A 21903-nucleotide genomic window follows, 5' to 3' on the forward strand; every position below is an offset into this window, starting at 1 on the left:
AAATCACAAACTAACTACCTTTATTTACCGATTTTAATTGACCTTTTTATATTAATACATTTCAATAAACATGTAACTACATGTGTTTAATTTCAAGCTGAGTTTCTTCCACACTTTGGGAATCACTGGTCTAAAGCATAATGTAATCTGGATGAAAGAATATACAGAAGTAGTTAAATAAGTGAAATTTGGTGTTGGAAACATTTTTGGGTGATTCACCATTATGAATGAAATGGCAATGAATCGCTCTAAAACAGTAAAGGCTGATTTTAAAGGAAAATTTACCATCTAGTGCGAGTTGAGCTGAGAATAAAAGCAATGGTAAAAACTGGTCATTCTGTATAGTTTAGTTTTTTGGTTTTTTTTAATCAGTCATAGATTACTGGTGTAAATACAGCTAGTTTTTAAATTATTTTATTAATTATGGGAATTTGTTAAACCTGTATGAAAAAGTAATCACCCCCTATTGTTAAATCATGAATTAAATGTAATTAACCCCATTTTTTTATCAGAAATTTGAAATAAATTTCATTATCTAGACCAAGAGATAAGTGAAGCAGGTAAAAGAAAGCCATTTCTAAGGCTTTGGGACTCCAGTGAGCCATGATAAGACCCATTACCCAAACAGAAAACCTGGAATTGTGGTGAACCTTCCCAGCAGTGGCCAGCCTACCAAAATACTCTTGAGTGCATTGACGAGGAGTTCCCCAGAAGTTCCCCTTTCCCCCAGAGCTGCTTTGAAATGCTTCTCAGACTCGCTGAGTGGTTGGGTCACTCAGCGAGTGACCCAACCAAGCTTGGTTGGTTGCAGCTTTGGTGGCACCTGCACTAAAACATGCACTAACATGCATTTAAATAGACACAATTACACTTTGAGTCACGTACAAACCTTAAAGTAATTTTATTTGTCGTTACATGAAATGACATGAAAACAGAACATTTTGGCAAAGGCTTGAGATTATGTTGTGACGGAGCCGGCGTGGTTTGAACTTGCACATAATACAAGAATTTAGAAACTTTCCACTGGGCATCATAGATCCAACAGATCCTTCAAATCTTCCAGTTCCTGTTAATCCAGTGTAATAATTTAAATGACGTTTTAATTTAAAACAAATAATGTTATGTAAGTGTGTGGTTTAAATAATAAAAAAAAAGGATAAAGCTTGTCGACTGGTCCTGGAAACATTCGGACTTGGCATTAGGACTACAAACATGGCTGCTGCAAACAGTTTTGGTCATCGCTTGAAATCTGCTCCAGTCCTCCTCCACCATGATTCACCCCATCATCCTCCTCCTCTTCTCCCTTTGTCTGCCTTTCGATGGTGCTGATGGACAGCACAGCCTGACAGCCCTCATCATTCCTTCTCTCCTCTCCCGCCTCCCCATGTGTTTCCACTTGCTGCCGGATGCCATTTATGCCATTGCCCTCCGCTCCATCATCTCCCCCTGTCACCGTCCTTTTTGCTTTTCTTGTAAACCCGTTTCTTCTCTGCTCATCCTCTCCGTCCTTCTCCTCAGCCTCCTCTACCTCGTCTCCCTCCGTTTCTCCCGTCCCCATTTCTGCTCCCAGCTCATTTCCTGCGGCAGGACATTTGTGATCTCTGTAATAGCTCTGCCTGGTGAAGCCCTTGTTGCAGGTGGAGCAACGGAAGCGGTAGTTATCAGTGTGGGACTGCTGATGCTCGAGCATGTGAGCCCTGCGGCTGAACGCCTTCTGACAGAACAGACACTTGTAGGGCTTGATACCTGGAAAAAAGTTCATGTGATGATGCATTAAAATATTCGTATATACATACTGTATCTGGAATACAGAAGATCCCTAACAGTGCTTCTTCATCTTTTTCCTCAAAAATATTCTTGGTGTTATCCACTCACCAGAGTGTGACAGGATGTGGGCCTTGAGTTTGTCTGGTCTGTTGAATTCTTTGGTGCAACCGACATGTGTCCTGATGAAAATGAGAAAAACAAGAGTGAATAACTTTTAGAAAAGGAAAAACAAACAGAAGAGAACAGGGCTTTCCCACTTAAAGGTCTCACCTGAAAGGACACTTGTATTTCTTAAAGGGTTCATGAATGAGCATGTGTCGCTTCACTTTGTCTTTCCTGTTGAACGTCGCCTCACAGAGGGAACATTTATATGGCTTTTCACCTAGAAAATGGAATCAGCATTAAACTTACGCCTGTACTTTGACTACTAAGCTGTATGCACAGCGAACAAAATCGGGTGTTCACATCTCATGAGATGCTAAAACCAGTCTAGAGTCACTGCACATCTGCAGACCACCTTACAACCCACCCCTCCCAGCACCTTCTTGTCATGCAGCCTGACTTAATCGTTACCTGTCTGTTGTCTGCTCTAGTCTGTCCTGTTATTCCAGTCCCATAGTCTTCCATTGTATGTATCTGTATATATTAGAGCTATTTTGTAACATTGTAATACATTGTATTAATAGTTGCTGTTCTTAGTCACTTGGAGCAACTGTGACCACCTAATTTCCTCTGACATTAATAAATACCTCCTTCATAATAACTGAACAGAAGGGAAACTGTGCATGTTTTACATATAGTCTGCGGTGCATGAGGTCATATAACATAGCCAAACAGATGAAAAGATAACCTGAGTGAATCCGTGTGTGCAGTTTGAGGTAGTGCTCCGTCTTAAAGGCCTTCTTGCAGATCTGACACTTGAACCTGCCGCCAACGCCGTGAGTGGGGAGGTGGCGTCTGAAGTATCTTTCACATGGGAAGACCTGATGGTCGCAAAGGGCGTGAGTCAGAGACTGAACTGACACGGGAAACAAAACGCCTAAACAGCTCAAACCTATGTTCATGAACTAAACCATTCAAGCCAAGTTGCATTAGGCACAGGGAATCTGAAGCCTACTTTAACATGTGCATACACAGAGCTTTGCAAGTGAATAAAAGGTGAAACGTCGGGTGTGTCATAGTGTACCTTTTGACAGTGTGGGCAGGGAAAGCTGTGCGATGCAGTTAGCAGGTGTTGCTCTAACGCCTCTTGCGTAGAATATCGGCTTTGGCATTTCACACATCTGAAGGAAAAACGTAAACTGTCACTGTTAACAAATCCTGAAGAAGCGCATTCAGTCTGACAACTGTAGAAATGACTACTAGACATGCAGTTCAGAGTAAGACGTGATATATAATTTTTGCTACAGGCAAAAGTACAAGTGATTATTTACAGCAGCAGAACAGTGAACGTGAGACCTGCTCAAGACAAACTATGCAACAAAGTAATATGACATATCTATTATGGGATTTATGCAAGCAGGCTCTCTCCACCTCTCCAAACTTCTTCTCTCTACTCCTTCTTCCACTCGAGGATAAGTGCTTGAGCTGACCTGTACACGGTGGCCTCCTTGCGTGTATTTTGCTGCGGGCAGAGGGAATGGGAGTACTGGTGGAGTCCCAGCTCAAAGAGCGAGGGGAACACCTTGCTGCACAGGTGGCAGCGGTAGGTCAGTTGCTCCTGGTGCGTCCGGATGTGTTCCAAAAACTGATCCAGAATCTGGAAGGTCTGGGAGCATGATTTTAACACGCACTTATAAACCTGCAGGAAAACAGTCACAAAGTCCGAGTGACTAACCCCGTGTGTGTCTGGACGTTTTCAGTCAATCCAACTCATCAGCACAGTTTTCTAATGTGTACCCATCATGTCTTTATGACTCACCTGCTCCCCCTTGTGTTGGGTCAGGTGGGACTTGAGCTGGAAGTAGGTCTTAAACCTGCTGCCGCAGAACTGGCACTGGTAGGAGCTGTCTATCACCACGATCTGTTTGGTCTGAGCCGGGCACTGCTGGTTCTGCCTGCTCTGCACATCCTCCGCTTGGCTGCCCTCTGGATCAGCCCGAACCTCGGCCACTCTCTCCTCCAGCTCCCCAGGTGCTTCTGCAGTCAAGCATTGAGTTAACAGTGAGGGCTGTGAGTGTCCACATGTGTCAAGAAACCAAAACCATGAAAAGATAGTAGAGGCTGATTTATCAGTGACAGTCACTGTTACTGACAAAAACAGACTTCTTGAGGAACACCGCCACACCTCTACAGCTGAGGGACACAGCAGCAATCTGCCCACCTGATGTAAATCTGGCTGCTGTCACATTCAACGTTATCTCCTTAGAATCACTGGAATGATTTCACTGATGCTGCTATTTCTGGCTCGCTCATTCACTGTGACTTGGTGTCAGGCAGTGTCAGCGTCAGACCTATCAGCTGTCATTTTGGCGAGGACTACAAAGGAGGCAAATGTGCTGAGTAGTACTGAGCTGACTGCTTTGCTCCAGGAGTTCAGAGCGTTTGCCTAGAAAGCTCCTACTTAGATGTCACAATATTAAACAGTAGAACTTTATCACAAGACCTGAGGTGGTAAAGTGTCTGTGCCTGGTCATGGTCCTGACCTGGAGCACCACATCTGGGCTTGGACCCTGTGAAAAACTGCAGTTTGGTCTCAACATGACAGTCAGGTTGGTTCGACACAGGAAGTCAGTGGTACAAAGGGTCAGAACAGGACTTCCTGTGAGACACGGACTGGAAACAGTCCAGAAGTGTGCGAGGATGCAATCTCGAAGAGAAGTTTGACCAAATTTAAATCAGGTACATTTTTTACTTTACTTTTAAAATTGTCTCGTGTTGTAACTGATCGTTACTTCTAACTTTACATAGCCCTTTTCTCCTGAGTTTCAATTGTTGATGTTCTGAATAACATTTTAAGCGAATTTTTTGAAATCCATTGATTAACTCGTGCTTATCTGGAAATCAGGTCGCAGTGGCAAAGTGTCCCAGATGTCTTTGTCGTCAGCAACATTTTCTAGTTCCTCTTGGGAGATCCTGAAGTATTCCCAGGTCAGACAGGGCATATACGGCAAGATTAACTAAACGTGACAAAATACCATGCAAGTACAATCTCCAAAAAGCGCTCATATGTGTGGTTAGTTTTACAGATGATTTACAAAAGCTGTGCTGCTTTCTAAACACAGGTGCAGTCAGTTCATTTTAATATCAAATGCAAAAACATGCTTTTGTTCTGCGTCAGATATAAGCACAGTTAGCAAATGTTAGTAAATCAGAAAGGAACTCCCAAAAATACATAAAGGGAGAGTAAAACAAGCCCAGTTTTGTACTGACAATGTGTAAGTAAATTGGGCCTTAATCTCTTCAGTGGGTTATGGATCTACACCGGGCTCTGCTTGCAGTTGGGTGTGCCCAGAAAACCTCCAAGAGGAGGCAACCAGAAGGCATCCTAATCAGATGCCTGACGCTCAACTAGCACCTTTCAACCTGAAGAAACAGCGTCTCTGCTCCCTCTGGCTGACCATGCTCCACAGCCTCTAATCCTGAGCCCAGCTACCCCACTTTAGTGAGGAGCCAGCAGTGAGATACTACTAACAGGTAGCTCTCCCTCACACTGTGAGACAGTTTATCAGTTTAAAACATTTCCAGCTTTTAGTCTGTTTACAGTGATGACATCTCCTTCCTACTCATCATCAAATGAAGAATTCCTGAGCATTGACCCACTCTTATTTCACGACCGGCTTATGAGCGTTGGTGTTTATTTCTCTTACGCAATGACAGCAGCTTGTCCATTTCTAAGTTTGTTAGTAGAATCTTAGTCTGTTTTTTCCACTTGGACACTTTGATTGTTTCTTCCCAACATTCCCAGGACATTCAAATGCTGGAATTTCCAGAACACTGATATCCTTTTCACAGTGTGTTATTTAACAGACGGTACCTGCTTGCGTTGGCTCCTCTGCTTGTGTTTCCTGCATCCCGTCCTCATCCCGCTCACTTTCCTGCTGCCGTTCCCCGCCTTCTTCTTCCTCACTGGGGGGCACTGGCACCACCTTTACTGTGATTGGTAGTCTAGACACAGTGCTGGCCACGCTCATAGGCCACACCTGTAAGATAAAGACAGCTGTTTTGTTAGTGTGTTGATTAAAATTTAAATACATCATGCAGATCTATATCACAGCACCTTGTGTGTCTGCATGTGTTTCTTCACATTGGACTTCTGCGCGAAGGCTCGGCCACAGACGATGCACTGAAACGGTTTCTCTCCCGTATGGCTGCAAGAGGGAAACTGTTTTAATGAATCCTTTATTTCAGCTTTAAAGTTGGTCGAGTCTACATCCTGGAAAGCAACTCACCTCCTAATGTGCTGCTGGAGATCAAAGTTTTTCGAGAAGACTTTGTCACAGAAGTTACATTTGAGCTTCGGACCTTTTCCCTTGAGCTGCTCTGCTGAGGAGTCCAATTCAGACAATTAATACAGTTTATATGAACAGTTAATACAGTTTATATAAACAGTTAATACAGTTTATATAAACATCCATCATGTTGTCCTCTACAGTTCCATTAGGTAAAAACTGTAAAACTTTTCCACACGTACCTGCGACTCCATCTGAGCTTTTTTTACAGTTCCTCGGTCGCTTGGGAACGATAACCTTTTCAAAGTCACCCAGCTCCGCCATGCTGGCAGTGATGCTGCAGGTCTTGGTTTTGGTGCCCTGCTTCCCGGGGCTGTACACGGGAGGGGTTGTGAACGAATGACTCTCCACACCCTGACTGGGCACCTGAGGAAGACACGCATGGTCACAGAAGCTGGAAACGTATCATTTTAACCACTGCGACGGAAACCAAACAGCAAGCTTCACTCACTTGCACAGGATGGAAAGGCTGCAGACCCAGTGTGTGGATCTCAGCTCCACCCCCGCCACCCCCTCCACCTCCGACCATGTGGGGCAGAGTGCTGTACACCTGCACCACTGAGTTGCTGTGGCTCGCCGGGACCTGGGAAGTGAGTGTCTGCTGGGTGGGCTGTGCAGGTGGCAGGGGATGGGAGGGCGGCTGCTGCTGCTGCTGTTGTTGTTGTTGCTGCTGCTGCGGGGGCTGCTGCTGCGGTTGATGAAGGTGATGGAGGTGGTGGTGGTGATGGTGCTGTAAGTAGGACACACCGGCTGTGTGCATGCTCAGGTTACTCTGTCATAAAGGAAGCGGACAGATTTGGTGACAGGATGTAATAAATTCAAATGCTGGGCGTGAAGGAGAGAAGGAAGCAAACAGTACCTGTATGGGAGTCTGCATGGGGGCCATGGGCTGGTCGATGGAGGTGAAGGCTGAGATGGCAGACATGAGGATGTCATCGCTGACGAGCACGTTGCCTTGGACCAGAGTGTGCGTCAAAGGGGAGGGAGGGACTGTGATGTAGGTGGACACCTGTGTGAGTGCCAAGTTAAACAGTCACATCAGCTGCTTTTTGAATCATTATAACAAAATCTTTTTCCTTTACAGTCCTGGCCTCTTATATAACGTATTTATAAAATACTTTTACCATCAGGTCAGCTTTACCTCAGACCATTACCTCTTTCCCACTTCTCTTTACATTTCTTATCAGTTTTATTACCGCTTTAAGCTCTGCACTCTGCACAACTAACTTATTAAACTGAGCAAGTTATTTATCACCCCCACAGATAAATTGCCCTTTTGCTTTCCTCACCTGTCTGTTGGCAGGAGTCTGTGGTACCGAACTAATAGACGGGACAGGCGTGTAGGCATTGGTGGAGGCCAAGGACACTGTGGACAGAGAAGGGGTGCTAGACTGGCACTGCTCCCTCTTGTGCGTCATGAAAGCAGGCAAAGAGTTGAACTGTTTTTTACACTTCCCACACAGGAACACGTCTTCGTCGTCTGTATAAAGGTTTTAGGCAGCAAGAAACAGCAGACGGGGAAAAAAAGACACACATGAGTCAATTTTGAGGATGTTAACGCACTTTTGGACATTTAATGGGTGGTGATATTCATCCTTTAATGTTTTTGCAGTGATGCACTTGGCTTTAATAGCTATTTTAGAGGAAAAGTATTTTTCGAAGACTGCACACGATGACATCATTTCACAACAAAAAGTGTGCACCACCAGATAAATGAAACTAGCAGTCGAGTCTGTCACGAGGACCTCATTTTGGTTTGATGAACCAGCTAACAGCTAACTAACTAATAACACAACCGTAATAACGTGTCAAAGTCTTGCCTCTAGATTCTTCTTTTTGTGTAAGGTTTTTGTTATGTGACACAAATATGAGCTGCAATAACATCAGGATGAAAAACATGTGCTTATAAACTACTTACATTGTTTTAACTGACATTTACTTAATAAGCTGATCTGACGACAAGACTTTTCAAGAACCTTGGTCTCTGCGATGATTTAATCAAATTAAACTGAATCCAACCACCACTGACCGCCACCCAATCCATAAGGCACCGAACCCCTGTGGTACCTTCTGTTTGTGGTGGGCTCATTGTTGCTCATTCTGGCTATGCCTGGACAGGCCCCGTGGATAAGGTCTGACCACCAGGCGCTCTGCCTCAAGCCACATGTCTGACTCCATGGTTGGGCCTTGGTAACCCTCTCCCTATTTTTAGTTCTTTTTATTGGGGTTTTCTGAATTGCTCTTTGTCTGATCCTCTTCCACATTGAAAGGAGCCAGTTGAGGTGATTCTGGCAAAAATACCTGCTACCTGAGGGATTTTTCCGACACATCCTCCCTTTAGAATGCACTGGGCAAAATCCAGGACAGAATGAAGAGAAATATCTCAACTGGCTTGGGAATGTCTTGGTGTCCTCCTGGATTAGCTAGAAGAGATGGGCGGGCATCTCTCCTTCTGCCCAACAACGCAGACCCAGATAGGCGGCAGAAAATGGATGGATGACATGTCTCTTGACATAAAAGAATAACAGGACAATAATACAGCCTGTCCCACAGCTGTGCATGCCATTACATACCCATAGACTGGATTGTTGGCGTCCCAGAGACGTTTTGGTTGTTTGGGTCAGGAACACCTCCTTGGCTGTCTAGCAGTGACTGGACTGCCAGCACTGTCTGATTGTCCATGCCTGAAGAGTAAGAAGAAGAATTCACCTGCTGCAAAGATCCATTTTAGTCTGAACACAAGTGATGCATGACTTACTGAAATGTCTAAAAATGAATTAGTAGTTTTATCTTATTAAAAGAAGAATCAACTGTGATCAGAAGCAATATTAGTGTGGAAGACTAACAGCTTTCGATAAGGATATCTCTACATCCACTTCAAATCTGCGTACAGTAATCTCCTGATACTGTACTCACTTACAATAACAATAACAGTAATAATTCATTTACAACAAACAGGCTGTTAATCCAGTAATATTACAAAAAGTCTTGTCATTAAGAGGGCCTGAAGGAAAGAAAATCACCCTGAAATGTAAATACATTTACCATCTGACAGCAATACGATGACTACGATTAATAATAAGCTGTCCGTTAGGTCGAAAAAGTGTTTAATCACTTTGTTTGTTTACATTCATACAGAGTCCTTCCTATGTGCTGTTTTCCTTATTGAAACAAAACCAGAGGCTCGTACGTGGATTTACGTTATTTTTCTGCGTTTCCAAATGGGCCTACATCAGTGAAATGTCTAAAGTAGGAGCAAACGTTTTGGGTAACTGTAATTACGCTGCCAATAAAGAAATACTCATACCTTCCAGCACCTCAAATATTGCCTGCGCCATCTTGTAGCACTCCTACTGCGTGGTAGGCGCTCGATTACCTATGGCTGCCTCTTGAGGTAACTCTGCTCAACTAAGGAAAATCGCTTTCACCCAGACATGTTTTATTATTATTAATGTTATTATTGTTGTTATTATTATTATTATTATTATTATTATTATTATTATTATTATTAGTAGTAGTAGTAGTAGTAGTATTATTATTTGTGAGAAACTCTTCTCGAACACGAGACCGGCAAGAAGAATTGCGGTTAATAGTTTTTTTTTTTACTCCGACAACAACAAAAATGTAAATTTATATTAATTACAAACAACTTGCTTGACATCAGCCTGATAAACTAAATATATTTGCTTCAACTAAAATAAAATGCTTTATTTTCCAAATTCCGCGAATGCGCTTCTCATCGATTTATCTGCGTTCGTAACGTGACAGACACCCACTTCTGCCAATCAGAGCTCCCCGGCCCCGCCCCGCGAAAAGCGCACAGCTCGGACCAATCCCAACCGACTGCTTGGTGCACGTGTTGGTTTCGCGGCAAAAAAGATTTCGCGCGAAAACCGTCAGGGGCTTGTGTGGATGTAGATCAGCTGAGACAATAACAACAATAAAGGACGATAACGGGGTAATGACGGCGTTTTAACGGGTGGATTGCGGCCGGGGTGAGCAGGCGAGGTCCACCGATTGTTATGTTAAACCGTGCGCTTGTTTTTCGCCGCTTTATGTGCTTATATTTCCAGTTTTGTCGGACTGCTTCCTGCGTGCCCCAACAAAACAAGGGGATAGAACAACTGCCGCTAATAAGTTAGCTAACATGCTAATTTGCCCTATATATTCATATTCGACCACGTCTTTGTATTATCCGCTGGACTGATGCTCGCTTTTATAGATATAGTCTCAAAGATGATTTTAAGTTCCCGTGATGCTTTTTTGCGGCGTAGATATTTTGTTCTGATCGCTCACTTCTGTAAGCTGCTGTAAAGTTTTAATAGCCTCTTAACTTCGCTCGGTGTTTAATACAATGAGAAGTAATATTGTTCTACCGGCGTGACCTGCGAATTTGGCGGCAGCTCGAGTTTGTTTTGTGACCCTGTTCGAGTCTTTGTCATTTGGTTGGAAGCTAGCTCGTTAGCCGGGGTGGTAGCTGTTCAGGGGCAGTGTGGCCAGGCCTCGGCTCTACTGTACTGACAGGAGAGATGAAAACAAAAGGTTAGCTTGCTCCCTTTGCTAGCTTGCCAGAGTGGATTTCTCCCACGGCCGGTTTCGGACTGGTTCTCTGATAACTTATTCGCGGCGGAGCTTTTATAGTATGCATTTAGCAATATTTCATGTGCCAAATTTCCTGTTTGGCAGCAAACCCTGGCTTGCTGTTTCAGCCTCAGCCTGAGTTTTAGGACGTGGCTTTACATTGCTGTGGTGTAATCAAAATGTTTAACAAAATAAAACAGTTTATGAAATGTTCCACCTGCTAATGAACTCATTCGAGACAGTTTTCACGAGAATTCACCCTTGTTGCCTTTATTCACAAAAAAAATGGCAGATGTGAGTCGGTGCTGATACTGTCATAACAGCACCTTAGTTTATAACCACCGCCACCCAAGTCCAGTGAAGAGGGGCTCCTGGTGACACACTGCAATGTCAGAGACTCTGATAACAGGGCAGACATCGGAGGATCTGTTAGCAGACTTTGAGACTTTGCTGAACTCTGGGAGTATCAACTTGGACGAGGACCACCAGATAGTGATTATCACCAGCCCCAGCAATGAAGGACTCCACCCAGCCCCTGCCCCGACGAGCACGGGGGAGATCCTGCTGTTCGCCACTCCGCAGGGCCCAGCTGATGTAGGGATCCAGGACAAGAGGAGACCGCCTCTGGGAAGGCCACCGGTGAGGAAGGGAGGTGTGGGAGGAAAGGGGAGAGAGAGAGAGAAAGAAAGTGAAAGAGCAATAAGGGAAGTGGTTAAACTGAGGAGTTGTTCGTTTACATACTGCACGTAGCAGAGCTGCTGTAAGTTACCCACCTGTTGCTGGTATCAGTTTGACATTTCTCTGCTCGTAAACAGTGCGTGTCTGTGTCAGCAGTTAGTCTGTTACTGTCTTATGTCTGTTTCTTACTCCAGACATGTGTGTTCCTTCAGGTAAAAAGGAAGTTGGACCTGGACAGTGACCATCAGTATGTCAGCACCACTCGACCTTCCACAGGCCAGGCACTGCTTTCCACTCCTGCTCCTCCCAGAGGTACAGCTGACAGCCCACACCCCACTCTAAAAAATCCTCGCCCACACATCCTTGCTCACCTTTGCTCTCAGTCATTGTCATAAAAGCAGCTGTTCTTTTATCAGCACAGCCTGTCAACCTGTCTCCTCCAGGCTGGCTGTATTGAGAGAAACTTACAAATATCTGTCTATTCAAATAATGGAGAGACTGGTTTTTTTGAGAATGGAGCAAGAGAAGAGGCGTTGCGATTTATCAGTTCATTTGATCCCTTTCATTTGCAGATTTGGGCTCACTGCATGCACCAAAAGGATCAAATGATGGACTTGAAATGGAAAAGCTACACGTGACACACACATTATATTAATTGGTATAATGTAGAAATATGAGTCTATCTGAATTGTTAGAAATGCAGTCCATGTGGATTTCCACTGGGATCTGTTTGGAAGGAGATGGATGTAAAGCAACTTTTCAGTATCAGTCCTGAGTTCAGTTCCACCATCAAGCCAGGGTCCTTCTCTGTGGAGTTTGCGTTTGTGTTTGCGTTTGTGTTCTCTCCAGGTACTCTGGCTTCCTCCCACTGTCTGAAGACATTGTAGTTAGTGGGGTTAGGTTAATTGTAACCCTAAATTGCCCATTGGTGTGACTGAGTGTGTTGTTGTCTGTCTTTATGTGTTAGCCCTCTGACAGACTGGCAACCTGTCCAGGGTGTACTCTGCCTCTCACCCTAAGGCAGTAAGTAATAAGCAGTAGCAGAAGAGAATGGTTAAGTTCTTTTGACGCTGAAGAGTCCCATTTTTTTTAAAGTGACTGATAATCTTCATTTGAACCTTTTGCCCACCGCAAACCGCTGCCTCAGCTTACGCTCTAGACCAGTAATATGTGCATTTCTTTTAATTCTTGTATGTATTCTCTTTCTGCCCAGTTCCTCGGACCACGGCAGAGAAGTCTCGGTATGACACTTCTTTGAACCTGACCACCAAGCGCTTTCTGGACCTGTTGTCCCAGTCGGCCGACGGCGTGGTGGATCTAAACTGGGCGTCTCAGGTGCTCGATGTTCAGAAGAGACGCATCTACGACATAACCAATGTCCTGGAGGGGATCCAGCTCATCTCCAAGAAGTCAAAGAACAACATCCAGTGGCTGTAAGTGTTCAAAGACGCCTAAAACAGCAAATGAAAGAAATCTGGGAACGGGAGCAAGAACTGTGGCAGAATAAATTTGAGTGCTTGGTGTGTGTGTGTGTGTGTGTGTGTGTGTGTGTCTGGTGACCCTAAGCAGTCAGTTTTTCTCTCGTCTACCCCTGCAGCGGTAATCGCATTGATGCGGCTCTGGTTTCCCGCCATAAGGAGCTGCAGCGGGAGGTGTGTGACCTCACAGATGCTGAGGAGCAGCTGGATGAGCTCATTTCCAAATGCAATCTGCAGCTCAGATTGCTCACAGAGGACCCACAGAACAAAAAATATCCTTTTTGTTTTGAGTATCAGGTTGTCTAAAGTGGTTACAGAGCTCGGAGTGTTGCCGTGTGCAGACTCGTCACGTGTGCACAGCTCTGTGATCTCTAAGTGATGAGCTGCGATCTGTTAAACGGAAAGCGGCTCTAGCAGCAGCAGTGGAGCCGAGCTGGACACGTGATGCTCGTGACTTGTGCGTCACTCAGAAACAGATGTCAAAAACAGATGGCCTAAACATTTACATTAATGAATAAATGAAATTATTCCTTAATCGCTGAGTTCATCACGTTGGGGTATGTGCGCTGTCAGGACTTGAGGCAGTCGTTCGATTCCCCCGACCAGCTGGTTATGGTGATCAGAGCTCCACCAGAGACCCAGATGCAAGTTTCAGAGCCCTCTGAGGTAAAAGCTTTGAAAACATTTTGCCCAGGTCACTGGACTCACTGTTGTTGGAGTTTCTGCTAACGGTGCACATCTGCACGCACATCCCAGGGTTACCAGGTGTCGCTGAAGAGCACGCGAGGTCCGATCGACGTCTTCCTCTGTCCAGAAGACAGCTCTGGCGTCTGCAGCCCTGTGACAGGAGGCAGTCCCTCTAAACCCATTGCCGACCCTTCTCTTGTTCAACCTCCCACACAACCCACCGACCAATCACAACCCAGAACCTGCTCAACAGCCCTGGAAGTGGGTTTATCATCTCCAGCATCCACATCATCCACTGTAACAGCAGTGTCGCAACAGGACCCCTCATCACTGGTGTTAGGTGGCGACACAGGTGAGCGTTGTAAATAAACCACATTTATGTATTAATTTGTATAATTATCATCAGGAACTATCTTAAGGCCACTTCTGCGTAACACAGTCTGTTTCCAACATTGATATTTTAGCCAGTGCAGACAAAACATGAGGAGAATGTTTGCCTCACCTTTCTTGGACTGATATATTTCCTGGAAGTTTTTTTTTTTTAGACCACAAATATTTGCTTCACGGGTAACCGAAGAAGGAGAACAGCAAATAGGTGGAATTAATAACATATCAAACTTGGCAGGAAGTCCCACAATTTTGCTTAAATTTCACCAGGGACATTTGTGGTCTGTCTCTAAAACAGAGTGAAAATGAATCATAGCTGTGTGGCTGACCACGACAAGAAGCGTTTCCTCAGGTTGAGATTATCGGTGGGCTCGGGAGAATCCACAGTCAGTGGGAGACTCTCAGCTGACAGGGTTTTGTGGCATGGTTTCAAAGTTTTATTAATGTAACCTACTACAGATCTCTTCACACTGAACTTTTTGTGTGTTCCTTGGACATATGGAGAGCATCTGTGTTGGAAAAGACCTTTTATTTAATTTAAAGACTTTTATTTATAGTATTATTTGTTTTATCTTTATTATATCACTATATATAGTGAGAACACTAAACAAATGAATAATAAAAACATATTCATGCTTTTGTGTAAGCTATGTATTCAGTGTATAAGACAAAGTATTGAAGAACAGGCAGATATGGATGGCGGCACACTCCACGTCTCATAAAGTGCCGCTGCACTAAAAATCGTTTATCAGAATGTATCTAGAAACATACAGGAAGTCATTAACATAAACACAATGTCAACAGTGAACATGTAACATTGACATGATGTCACAGTTTGTTCTGAGCTATTATACAAAACTTGTGAGGCTTTGAGTTTTATAATAATAGGGTTCCCAAAAGCTATATAGATGATGATAATGCTTCCCGTAGTATTGTCCATATTGATGTAGGATTTAACACAGTAAAATTAACACATTTTAGTGCTAAAACCCCAAAAAGGTAAATGAAGCTTAGATTTCTGCTTTAATTTCTGTTACAGATTTGACAAAGTAAGAATAAATTAAAACTACTACCAATTATCCCAATCAGGGCTCGCAAAATCGCTAGCCCGACGTCCCGGAGCTAGCGATATCTCCGGTTGGGCGACCAAAATCTATCTCAACCCCGCCCGTCGGGCTATATGATAACCCGACGGGCGGGGCTGAGATAGATTTTGGTCGCCCGACTGGAGATATCGCTAGCTCCGGGACGTCGGGCTAGCGATTTTGCGAGCCCTGCCAATATGTACATTTAGTCTGGCTCAGTTCAGAAACTTTGTAACACTTTTTTTGTAAAAAAGTCTTGTAATATGAGACCTTCAACATTTTGTGTCGAGTTGTGTATTTACTAGAAATGGCATTTGCAACAGTTCACATTGATTGTTGTTCTAGCTAGTTACTGCATTTTATCAACATTTTCAATTTGCAACACCTCTGACTTTACATAATATTAAATTCTAACAGTGAAGGTGACACAGTGACACTACAACAATGTCGTGCTCTACCTGCAATGCTTGAAAAAAAAAAATCAACTTCTAGCTAGCTAGTTGGTGTGGGCATGAACATTTGTGCTGATGACTTATTTTACTATTGCTGGAAATTGCTTGCTGGTTGCTATGCAGATGTATATTTATCTCGGGTAAAAAAAGTGAACTGCAGGTTCACTTTTAAGGGTATGAAAAGGTAGATGCAACACTTGAACCCGTGCCTGCCTTCCTAGTGTTTGTGGGATCTCTTGAGTCCTTCTTTTAAATGCAGACACTGTTTTCACTGCTGACACTTTGTGTCATCAAACAGGTGGCTTTAATTGCATTAATCAGTACTTGTAGAATGCAGTCATCCTCTTCCTGCTATGCCACGTCAAAATGTCTACAGCGGAAAAAGCTTTGCTTGAGGCACTGCTGCTGAAGTGTTCCTGACTCCCATAGATAAAATATTATGCACACTGGTACCTAATGCAAAACTAAGAATAAATTGTTTTATTTATGGTCTTTAGCTTGGTTTTGATCATGGTAATGGACTTACTGTGCTTATTTCCAGCTCCATATTTTTTATTCTTGAGCTTTTCATGATTCATTTTGAAATAATTTTCACTGATCTTATACTGTAAGTTGGTGCAGCTCTTTAATCCTCTCTTTAATCTCTTACTATTTCTTACATTTCTCTTCCTGTGACAGAATCCATCCTGGGAGGCGACCCATTCTCCAACCTTGGAGACCTACCTGATTTTGATCTCTCACCGCTCTCTTCTACGGACTTCCTGAACGGAGAGGGCCTTCCTCTCCCATTGGACGGTTTCATCAACTTGTCCCCCCCTCACAGTCACGACTACCACTATGGACTAGAGGACCATGAAGGCATCAGCGAACTGTTTGACTGTGACTTTGGTGACCTGTCACAAGTTTTGGGGGACGATTAGAAGTTAAAAAACAAAAGAAGAGGAGCGTGTGGGCAAATGATTATAAATTCAGGCCTTCTCCACAGTGATCTGGAGCTCCTTTAAAACAAAAAAGAAGAAAAAAAAAGAATGGGAATCAATATTTTATGGACACATCATTATCAAAAATGTAGTGTTTTCATTGTGGGAGTTTGGAGAAATGTTTTGCGTATTGTTTTAAATGTGTTCCCCGAAATACCACCCCAACTAAAATCCCAAATAATTCCCCCTAAATTGTATAGCATATCATTAGCACTTCTCTTTGGCCATTCAAAAGTTTTAGACCAAGAGTTTAGCTTTAGAATAGCTATTTAAATTATTTATATGAATGTTATTTTCATATTTTGTACCTTGTGAGATTTTCGTGTTTGATGTTTTTTTCCAAGCGGATTGTGCAGGTGTTATGTGTGTGTGTGTGTGTGTGTGTGTGTGTGTGTGTTTGCGTGTGTGGCGTTGGGACTCTTAGGGCTGGTTTCTTAAACACTGACATGTTATACCTCTTCAGGTTTGTTCCTCAGATGGCTCGGACTAAACGAGAAACTTCCGCACGCGTCCAGCACGTTTAGCCCAAAGCTGCTTCAGTGAGGCCAGCTGGGCTTTACAGAAGCATGTTGGCGTTGCGGTGTAGTTTAATATTTTTCTTTCACACCCACAGAGATCATTAAAAACCCAAATCTAAAAGGCTTTTCCCTTTTAATAATGTGGTTTAAAATACTGGAGTCGTGATAGAACTGGATCCTGTAACATGGCTTCATTGTGAGCTCCAAATTAGATTTGCACAGACCCAAACTCTACCACAGTCAGTGGATTTGGATACAGTGTTGCTGTTGTTAACACAAAGTAAAACTGTGGGGAAAAAACTGTGGGAAACTGGAACTTAATAAAAGGTAAAAGATTTACCACGACACTTTAAATTTCTTTTTTTTGTAAAGAAAACATCTGCACAGTAGTCAAGCGCTTTAAAGTATGAAAATGGCAAAGATAGAAACTCCACTGCATGACAAAAAAATGGCCACTTTGAAGGATCAATGTGAACTTAGCCTGAAAACCTAAGGTATGTTTTGTCAGTGTGCAGGAAACCAGGTGGGTAAAAACTAATACTGATTTGTTCTCTATTAGTTAGCTAAGCGTTTAGCCATAGTCTCAGGTGTTCGGAGCAGAGCAAAATCTTAAATCAACTGTTTTGATGCAAAGGTGTGTGGGCGTTACGTAGGTTAATGGTAGATTTTTAAAGGTGTGTTTTAAAAAATTGTCGTTTAAATATTTTAGCTGTAGGTAGGTTCAAGTGAGTTCACCGGATGTCTGCAAATGGAAGTTCCTGAAACAACCTGACTGTTCGTGTCGTGTAGGTGGGGAGGAACTTCCAGCAGGTCCCGAACCCCGGACCTCCCAAACTAGTCATTGTTTTCTGGACGCACTCAGTGTGGTTTGTTTGTTGTCCTGGGTGAATCAAAAGACAGCTGGAGCTTTACTTTTACCAATCCAATCAGTGTAAAGCAGTGACGACTCCAGGAAGGATTCTTGAAAGTTCAGAGCAGGCGCATCCTGTTATTGTTCAGTACATGCACATCGAGTCAGTTCAGAAAGTTGTTTGTGATGTTCATGCCTTAAATCCATACCCAGTCAGGTCAACAGGGTGGTACATGTTATCTTAGGTGCGAGTGATCGATTCTGTGTGTCTTCTGCAACGGTCACACCGGCTTCACTGCACGTACTACTTTGTTTTATTTTTTCATTTTTTGTTTTGTTGTTAAGGAAACCATATTGATTTTCAGAAGTATGTGGCAATAACAGACATTTTCACATCATGTACTCAAGAGTATGAGATGATCATTGTAGTTAGAAATGTCTGTCGTATTTTCTCGTCCTAAGTTATGTAAGCTAACATTTTTTTCCCCCCTATCATTCTTTAAATATTGGGTTTTGTGTGTGCAGGTGCATGTGTGTGGAAAATGCACATTTTGTTTTTATTTTTTGGAATTTAATATTTATTTAAAAAGGGTACAAAAATTTTTTTTGATCTATTTTCTGTCAGGAAGGGACTTTTATTTTGTAAATCCATGTAAATCATTAATTTCTAAATGTGCTATTTGTCAATTAGCTTCTTATTCGTAGCACATTTTTAGATTTTTGCCGTGTTTTCTACTCAGTGCATTTTCCTGCCTTAAGCTGTTGTCCATGTGCAACCTTTGAATTGGTGTGTGATGCCAAAATTTGAAAAAGAAATCTTTTTCGTTTTGTTGTTGATTGATTTATCTGTAACTTACTTACAGTTCAGATTTAAGTTTTTGTCATGTTGCAGGCAACATTGCTGTTCTAAGGTTGTACATGAAGTATTTTGTAGCCTTTGGGTGCCTCAGTCTCATCCAAATGTTTTAAAATGTTGTAACTGCTGTCTTGTTTCCGTATATCTTCAAAATACCATCTGAGAGGTTTTCACCTGTTGTTACAAGCAACTAGACTCCCTTTATAACAGATGATGTAACACGTTTCGTCTCCGTGTTGGGCTTCAGCTCCCATCTGCAGCTGAACCGACCAACAAATGTAAGCGTATTGTGTTTGCCGCCCCGCTTCACAGGACAAATGCAGCAAGTGCCTTGCTGAGGTAAAGCAGTAAGTTCCTAAAAATATTCAGATCAGGAAATCTTAATGTGTGGGGTCCTGATTTTCCGCTAGTTGTATGTAGAATCTGTTTGATTTTTGTTTGAAAAACTTTGCACCTTCAGTTTAAACTCAAATCTTTTGCAATTGTAAGATTCAAAGCACGCATAAGGACACAAGTGGGATTTTTCTGAAACAATGGGCTATATTGAACTAATCATGAAATGACATTTGATCCTAGATTTATAACACTATAAAATGCACATTTTGAAAGGCAAATTTCTTTGTGTTGAAGTCACCTTAGAGTACAAAATAAAATCCAGATCTACTGACAAATCTTTAAAAAATGATGTGGCTTAACAGAACAGAAGTGAACGGAGTGCAGCCCTGACTAAGTTGCTGTTCTCTGCTGGCTTATCGAGAAACTTAACAATCTTCTTGTTTTGTTTTTTTCTTCTTCCTTCATTCTGGTTAAAGTTTGTACTTGTGATTTACTTATGGAACCCAATATGCCCTTTTGTATCAAAATGTCTTTTGACAAAATAAAAATAACTATTTTCATTTGAATCATTTGTGTCGCAAATTGTTTTTGTGTGATGTAAAGAAAATACGAGGTGTAGCTATTACCTAAGACTAATGATGCTTTCTTTTACATTAGGTAAGTCTTGTTATCACGTAGTTAAACCTTTACTAGTATTCTATTGAACCATGTTTGTTTACTTCAGAAGGTTGATTGTAATTTAGTACTATCAAAAACATTTCCCCCACAAAGGTTAGCAGTGGAAGTCGCACAGGAGCCACATAAAATCTGTGCTATACATTTCTGAGCTAAAAAATAAAAATTAGAGGTGGGTGGATCGATCCAAATATCATAGTATCGATACCAACACTAGCATTGGTATCGGACTGATACTTTGCTTTTATCCTTCAAGTTCAGTATGCAGCCCCCTGAAGTGTGTTAATTATTTTTTTGGGGGGAAAAGGAAACCTCAAACATGTGCTATGAAAAATGTTCAAACCTTTTTGAGTGCTTTAGAGACCGCTGCCTGAATAACCTAAAATTGTCTGTACTGATATCGGCAATACTGGCCCTGTATTTAGCTGCCACTGGATCAATACCAAACTTTGTAGTGTGGCACAGCACTACTGTGGCCTTGACTGCTGAACACTGACCACTAACACTTCATAGACACTTCACTGTCACTTATCAAAACTACAACACGTATGCACTCCATATTGTACATAAATCCCATTTTTGCACAATATTCATCTGCTGACTTCTGTATATGTTATATATATGTATATACACCCATGCACGTATACTATATGTATGTGTAGATGTATGCATAATTAGTAATGTGCATACATTCTTATATTTGTACATATATTTATTCTTATATTTCTCATATTTCTTATTCTTATATTTTGCTTTGTTTCTTGTGTTTCTTGTATTTTGCACACCGCTGTTGCTTGTGAAGCTTGCACACAAGAATTTCACTCACATGTGCTGCACCAGTGTATCAGCAATGATGTGACAATAAAAGTGATTTGATTTGATACATGTTAAATGACAAGATATATGTGTTCAAATAGCATCAATTAACACACAACTTCAGTTATTTTATTTCTATGTAATAATTCTTCATAATTAAACAATAAGAACAAGTAGTCTGATGTCCTGTAATCATTATGATGCTATAACTTGAAATACATTAAGTTTTTGTACAAAGTATCGGTATCAGATCAGTATCGTAGATGCCACCCTGAATTTTACTTGGTATCAGATCGGAAAGGAAATCAGTGGTATCACATGTCATTAGTTAAAAAATGTGTATTTGTGACCTGGTAGTGTAACAGGCCTCAGCATTTTCCAAGGGGTATGTGAGGAATCTGGGTTAGACTGGCTGTAGATCAGTCCTGAAGTTAGTGATAATCATATGTATATATGCACAAACAGGCATTTCTCTCAACTCCCTGGCATTTTATACTGTAGTCAGAACATTCAAAATAAGCCTACTCTTTTTATGAGCAGTCACTGTTTAGACGGTGACTTTTTCCTCTCCTTTCTTGTAATTTGAACTCTACAGCCAAAGCAGTCTTTAAATGACACAATCGAAGGCAAACTCTGCACTTGCTATAGTCTAAAGACCTCGTATGACTTCATTTTAATTAAACAGTGAGGAGACAAGCCGCAATGAAATTGCTCAAATGTCCAATTAGTTTTTGAGCCTTTGAAAATGACGGCACTCTGCAAAAATGGCTGTAATTCCTGAAGGGTTCAGTCCTTTATATTGACTCTAAAGGACTTTAAAAATATATCTGAAGTTCTTTGTGATATAAAAATGATAAATCATAAATGTATTCATCTAATCCTGCAAGTCCATCACCACACATTTGACTGGCTGACTCACAGTGCTGCCGTGCTGCTGCTCAGCATTTGATCACTGACATTATTTTGTTTCACTTATAGTAATGGGTAATGTGGAAGGCGTTTTTCAGACATCAGGAGATTTTTTTTTTCCTGGATAGACTCTGTGAATCTAACATGCATGTGTGGGGTAGCGAGTTCTCCATGAAAAGGCATCGAGTACTTCACACAGAGATGCCCCAGCTGGCCTGCGGGTTCTTGCTTGCACGCTAACCACTGCACAGCTGTTTATCATATTGACATAAATGCAATGTCGCCCCTATGCCACTAGAGGGAGCGCTACACTCTTGCAGTCCACTTGCAACATCATTCAGGGAAATGTGTGATGTGTTTGTGTTACAGAAACAGGTGGGGCATACCTTGAAAAAAA

General features: G+C 42.2%; 2 protein-coding genes across 3 annotated transcripts; one reads left to right on the forward strand and one right to left on the reverse strand.

The window, feature by feature from the left end:
- Positions 1 to 877: 877 nt before the first annotated feature.
- znf341 (zinc finger protein 341) lies at positions 878 to 9617 on the reverse strand. Of its 2 annotated transcripts, none has more exons than XM_084916313.1 (16): positions 9526 to 9617; positions 8792 to 8902; positions 7508 to 7698; positions 7078 to 7227; positions 6670 to 6990; positions 6401 to 6584; positions 6159 to 6249; positions 5987 to 6077; positions 5744 to 5909; positions 3689 to 3906; positions 3360 to 3568; positions 2954 to 3050; positions 2618 to 2750; positions 2038 to 2149; positions 1876 to 1946; positions 878 to 1746 (listed from the first exon to the last, which is right to left on the reverse strand). In XM_084916313.1, exons 1-16 carry the CDS (start codon positions 9554 to 9556, stop codon positions 1205 to 1207), a joined length of 2718 nt encoding a protein of 905 aa, XP_084772439.1. In that variant the 5' UTR covers positions 9557 to 9617; the 3' UTR covers positions 878 to 1204. The 2 variants fall into 2 exon arrangements, with proteins under 2 accessions (XP_084772439.1, XP_084772438.1); XM_084916312.1 differs by having other exon boundaries at positions 6159 to 6252.
- A 236-nt stretch (positions 9618 to 9853) lies between these two features.
- e2f1 (E2F transcription factor 1) lies at positions 9854 to 19672 on the forward strand. Its single transcript, XM_084916316.1, has 7 exons — positions 9854 to 11438; positions 11690 to 11789; positions 12691 to 12910; positions 13075 to 13227; positions 13507 to 13621; positions 13712 to 13994; positions 16245 to 19672. The coding sequence occupies exons 1-7, from the start codon at positions 11187 to 11189 to the stop codon at positions 16484 to 16486; spliced, it is 1365 nt and encodes a 454-aa protein (XP_084772442.1). The 5' UTR covers positions 9854 to 11186; the 3' UTR covers positions 16487 to 19672.
- The last annotated feature ends 2231 nt before the right edge of the window (positions 19673 to 21903 follow it).

Source organism: Perissodus microlepis, chromosome 20, assembly GCF_051167445.1.
Source record: "Perissodus microlepis isolate ML-2025 ecotype Zambia chromosome 20, ASM5116744v1, whole genome shotgun sequence".
NCBI lineage: Eukaryota > Metazoa > Chordata > Actinopteri > Cichliformes > Cichlidae > Perissodus > Perissodus microlepis.

Coding starts and splice junctions, on each gene's coding strand:
- znf341 (XM_084916312.1), bottom strand. CDS start 9,556: ATGGCGCAGGCAATATTTGAGGTGCTGGAAG. Junction 8,903..9,525: donor AATATTTGAGGTGCTGGAAG/GTATGAGTATTT, acceptor CTTACTCTTCAG/GCATGGACAATCAGACAGTG. Junction 2,150..2,617: donor GCACACACGGATTCACTCAG/GTTATCTTTTCA, acceptor TCCATTTTCTAG/GTGAAAAGCCATATAAATGT.
- e2f1 (XM_084916316.1), top strand. CDS start 11,187: ATGTCAGAGACTCTGATAACAGGGCAGACATCGGAGGATCTGTTAGCA. Junction 13,228..13,506: donor GAGGACCCACAGAACAAAAA/ATATCCTTTTTG, acceptor TGAGTTCATCAC/GTTGGGGTATGTGCGCTGTC. Junction 13,995..16,244: donor GGTGTTAGGTGGCGACACAG/GTGAGCGTTGTA, acceptor TTCCTGTGACAG/AATCCATCCTGGGAGGCGAC.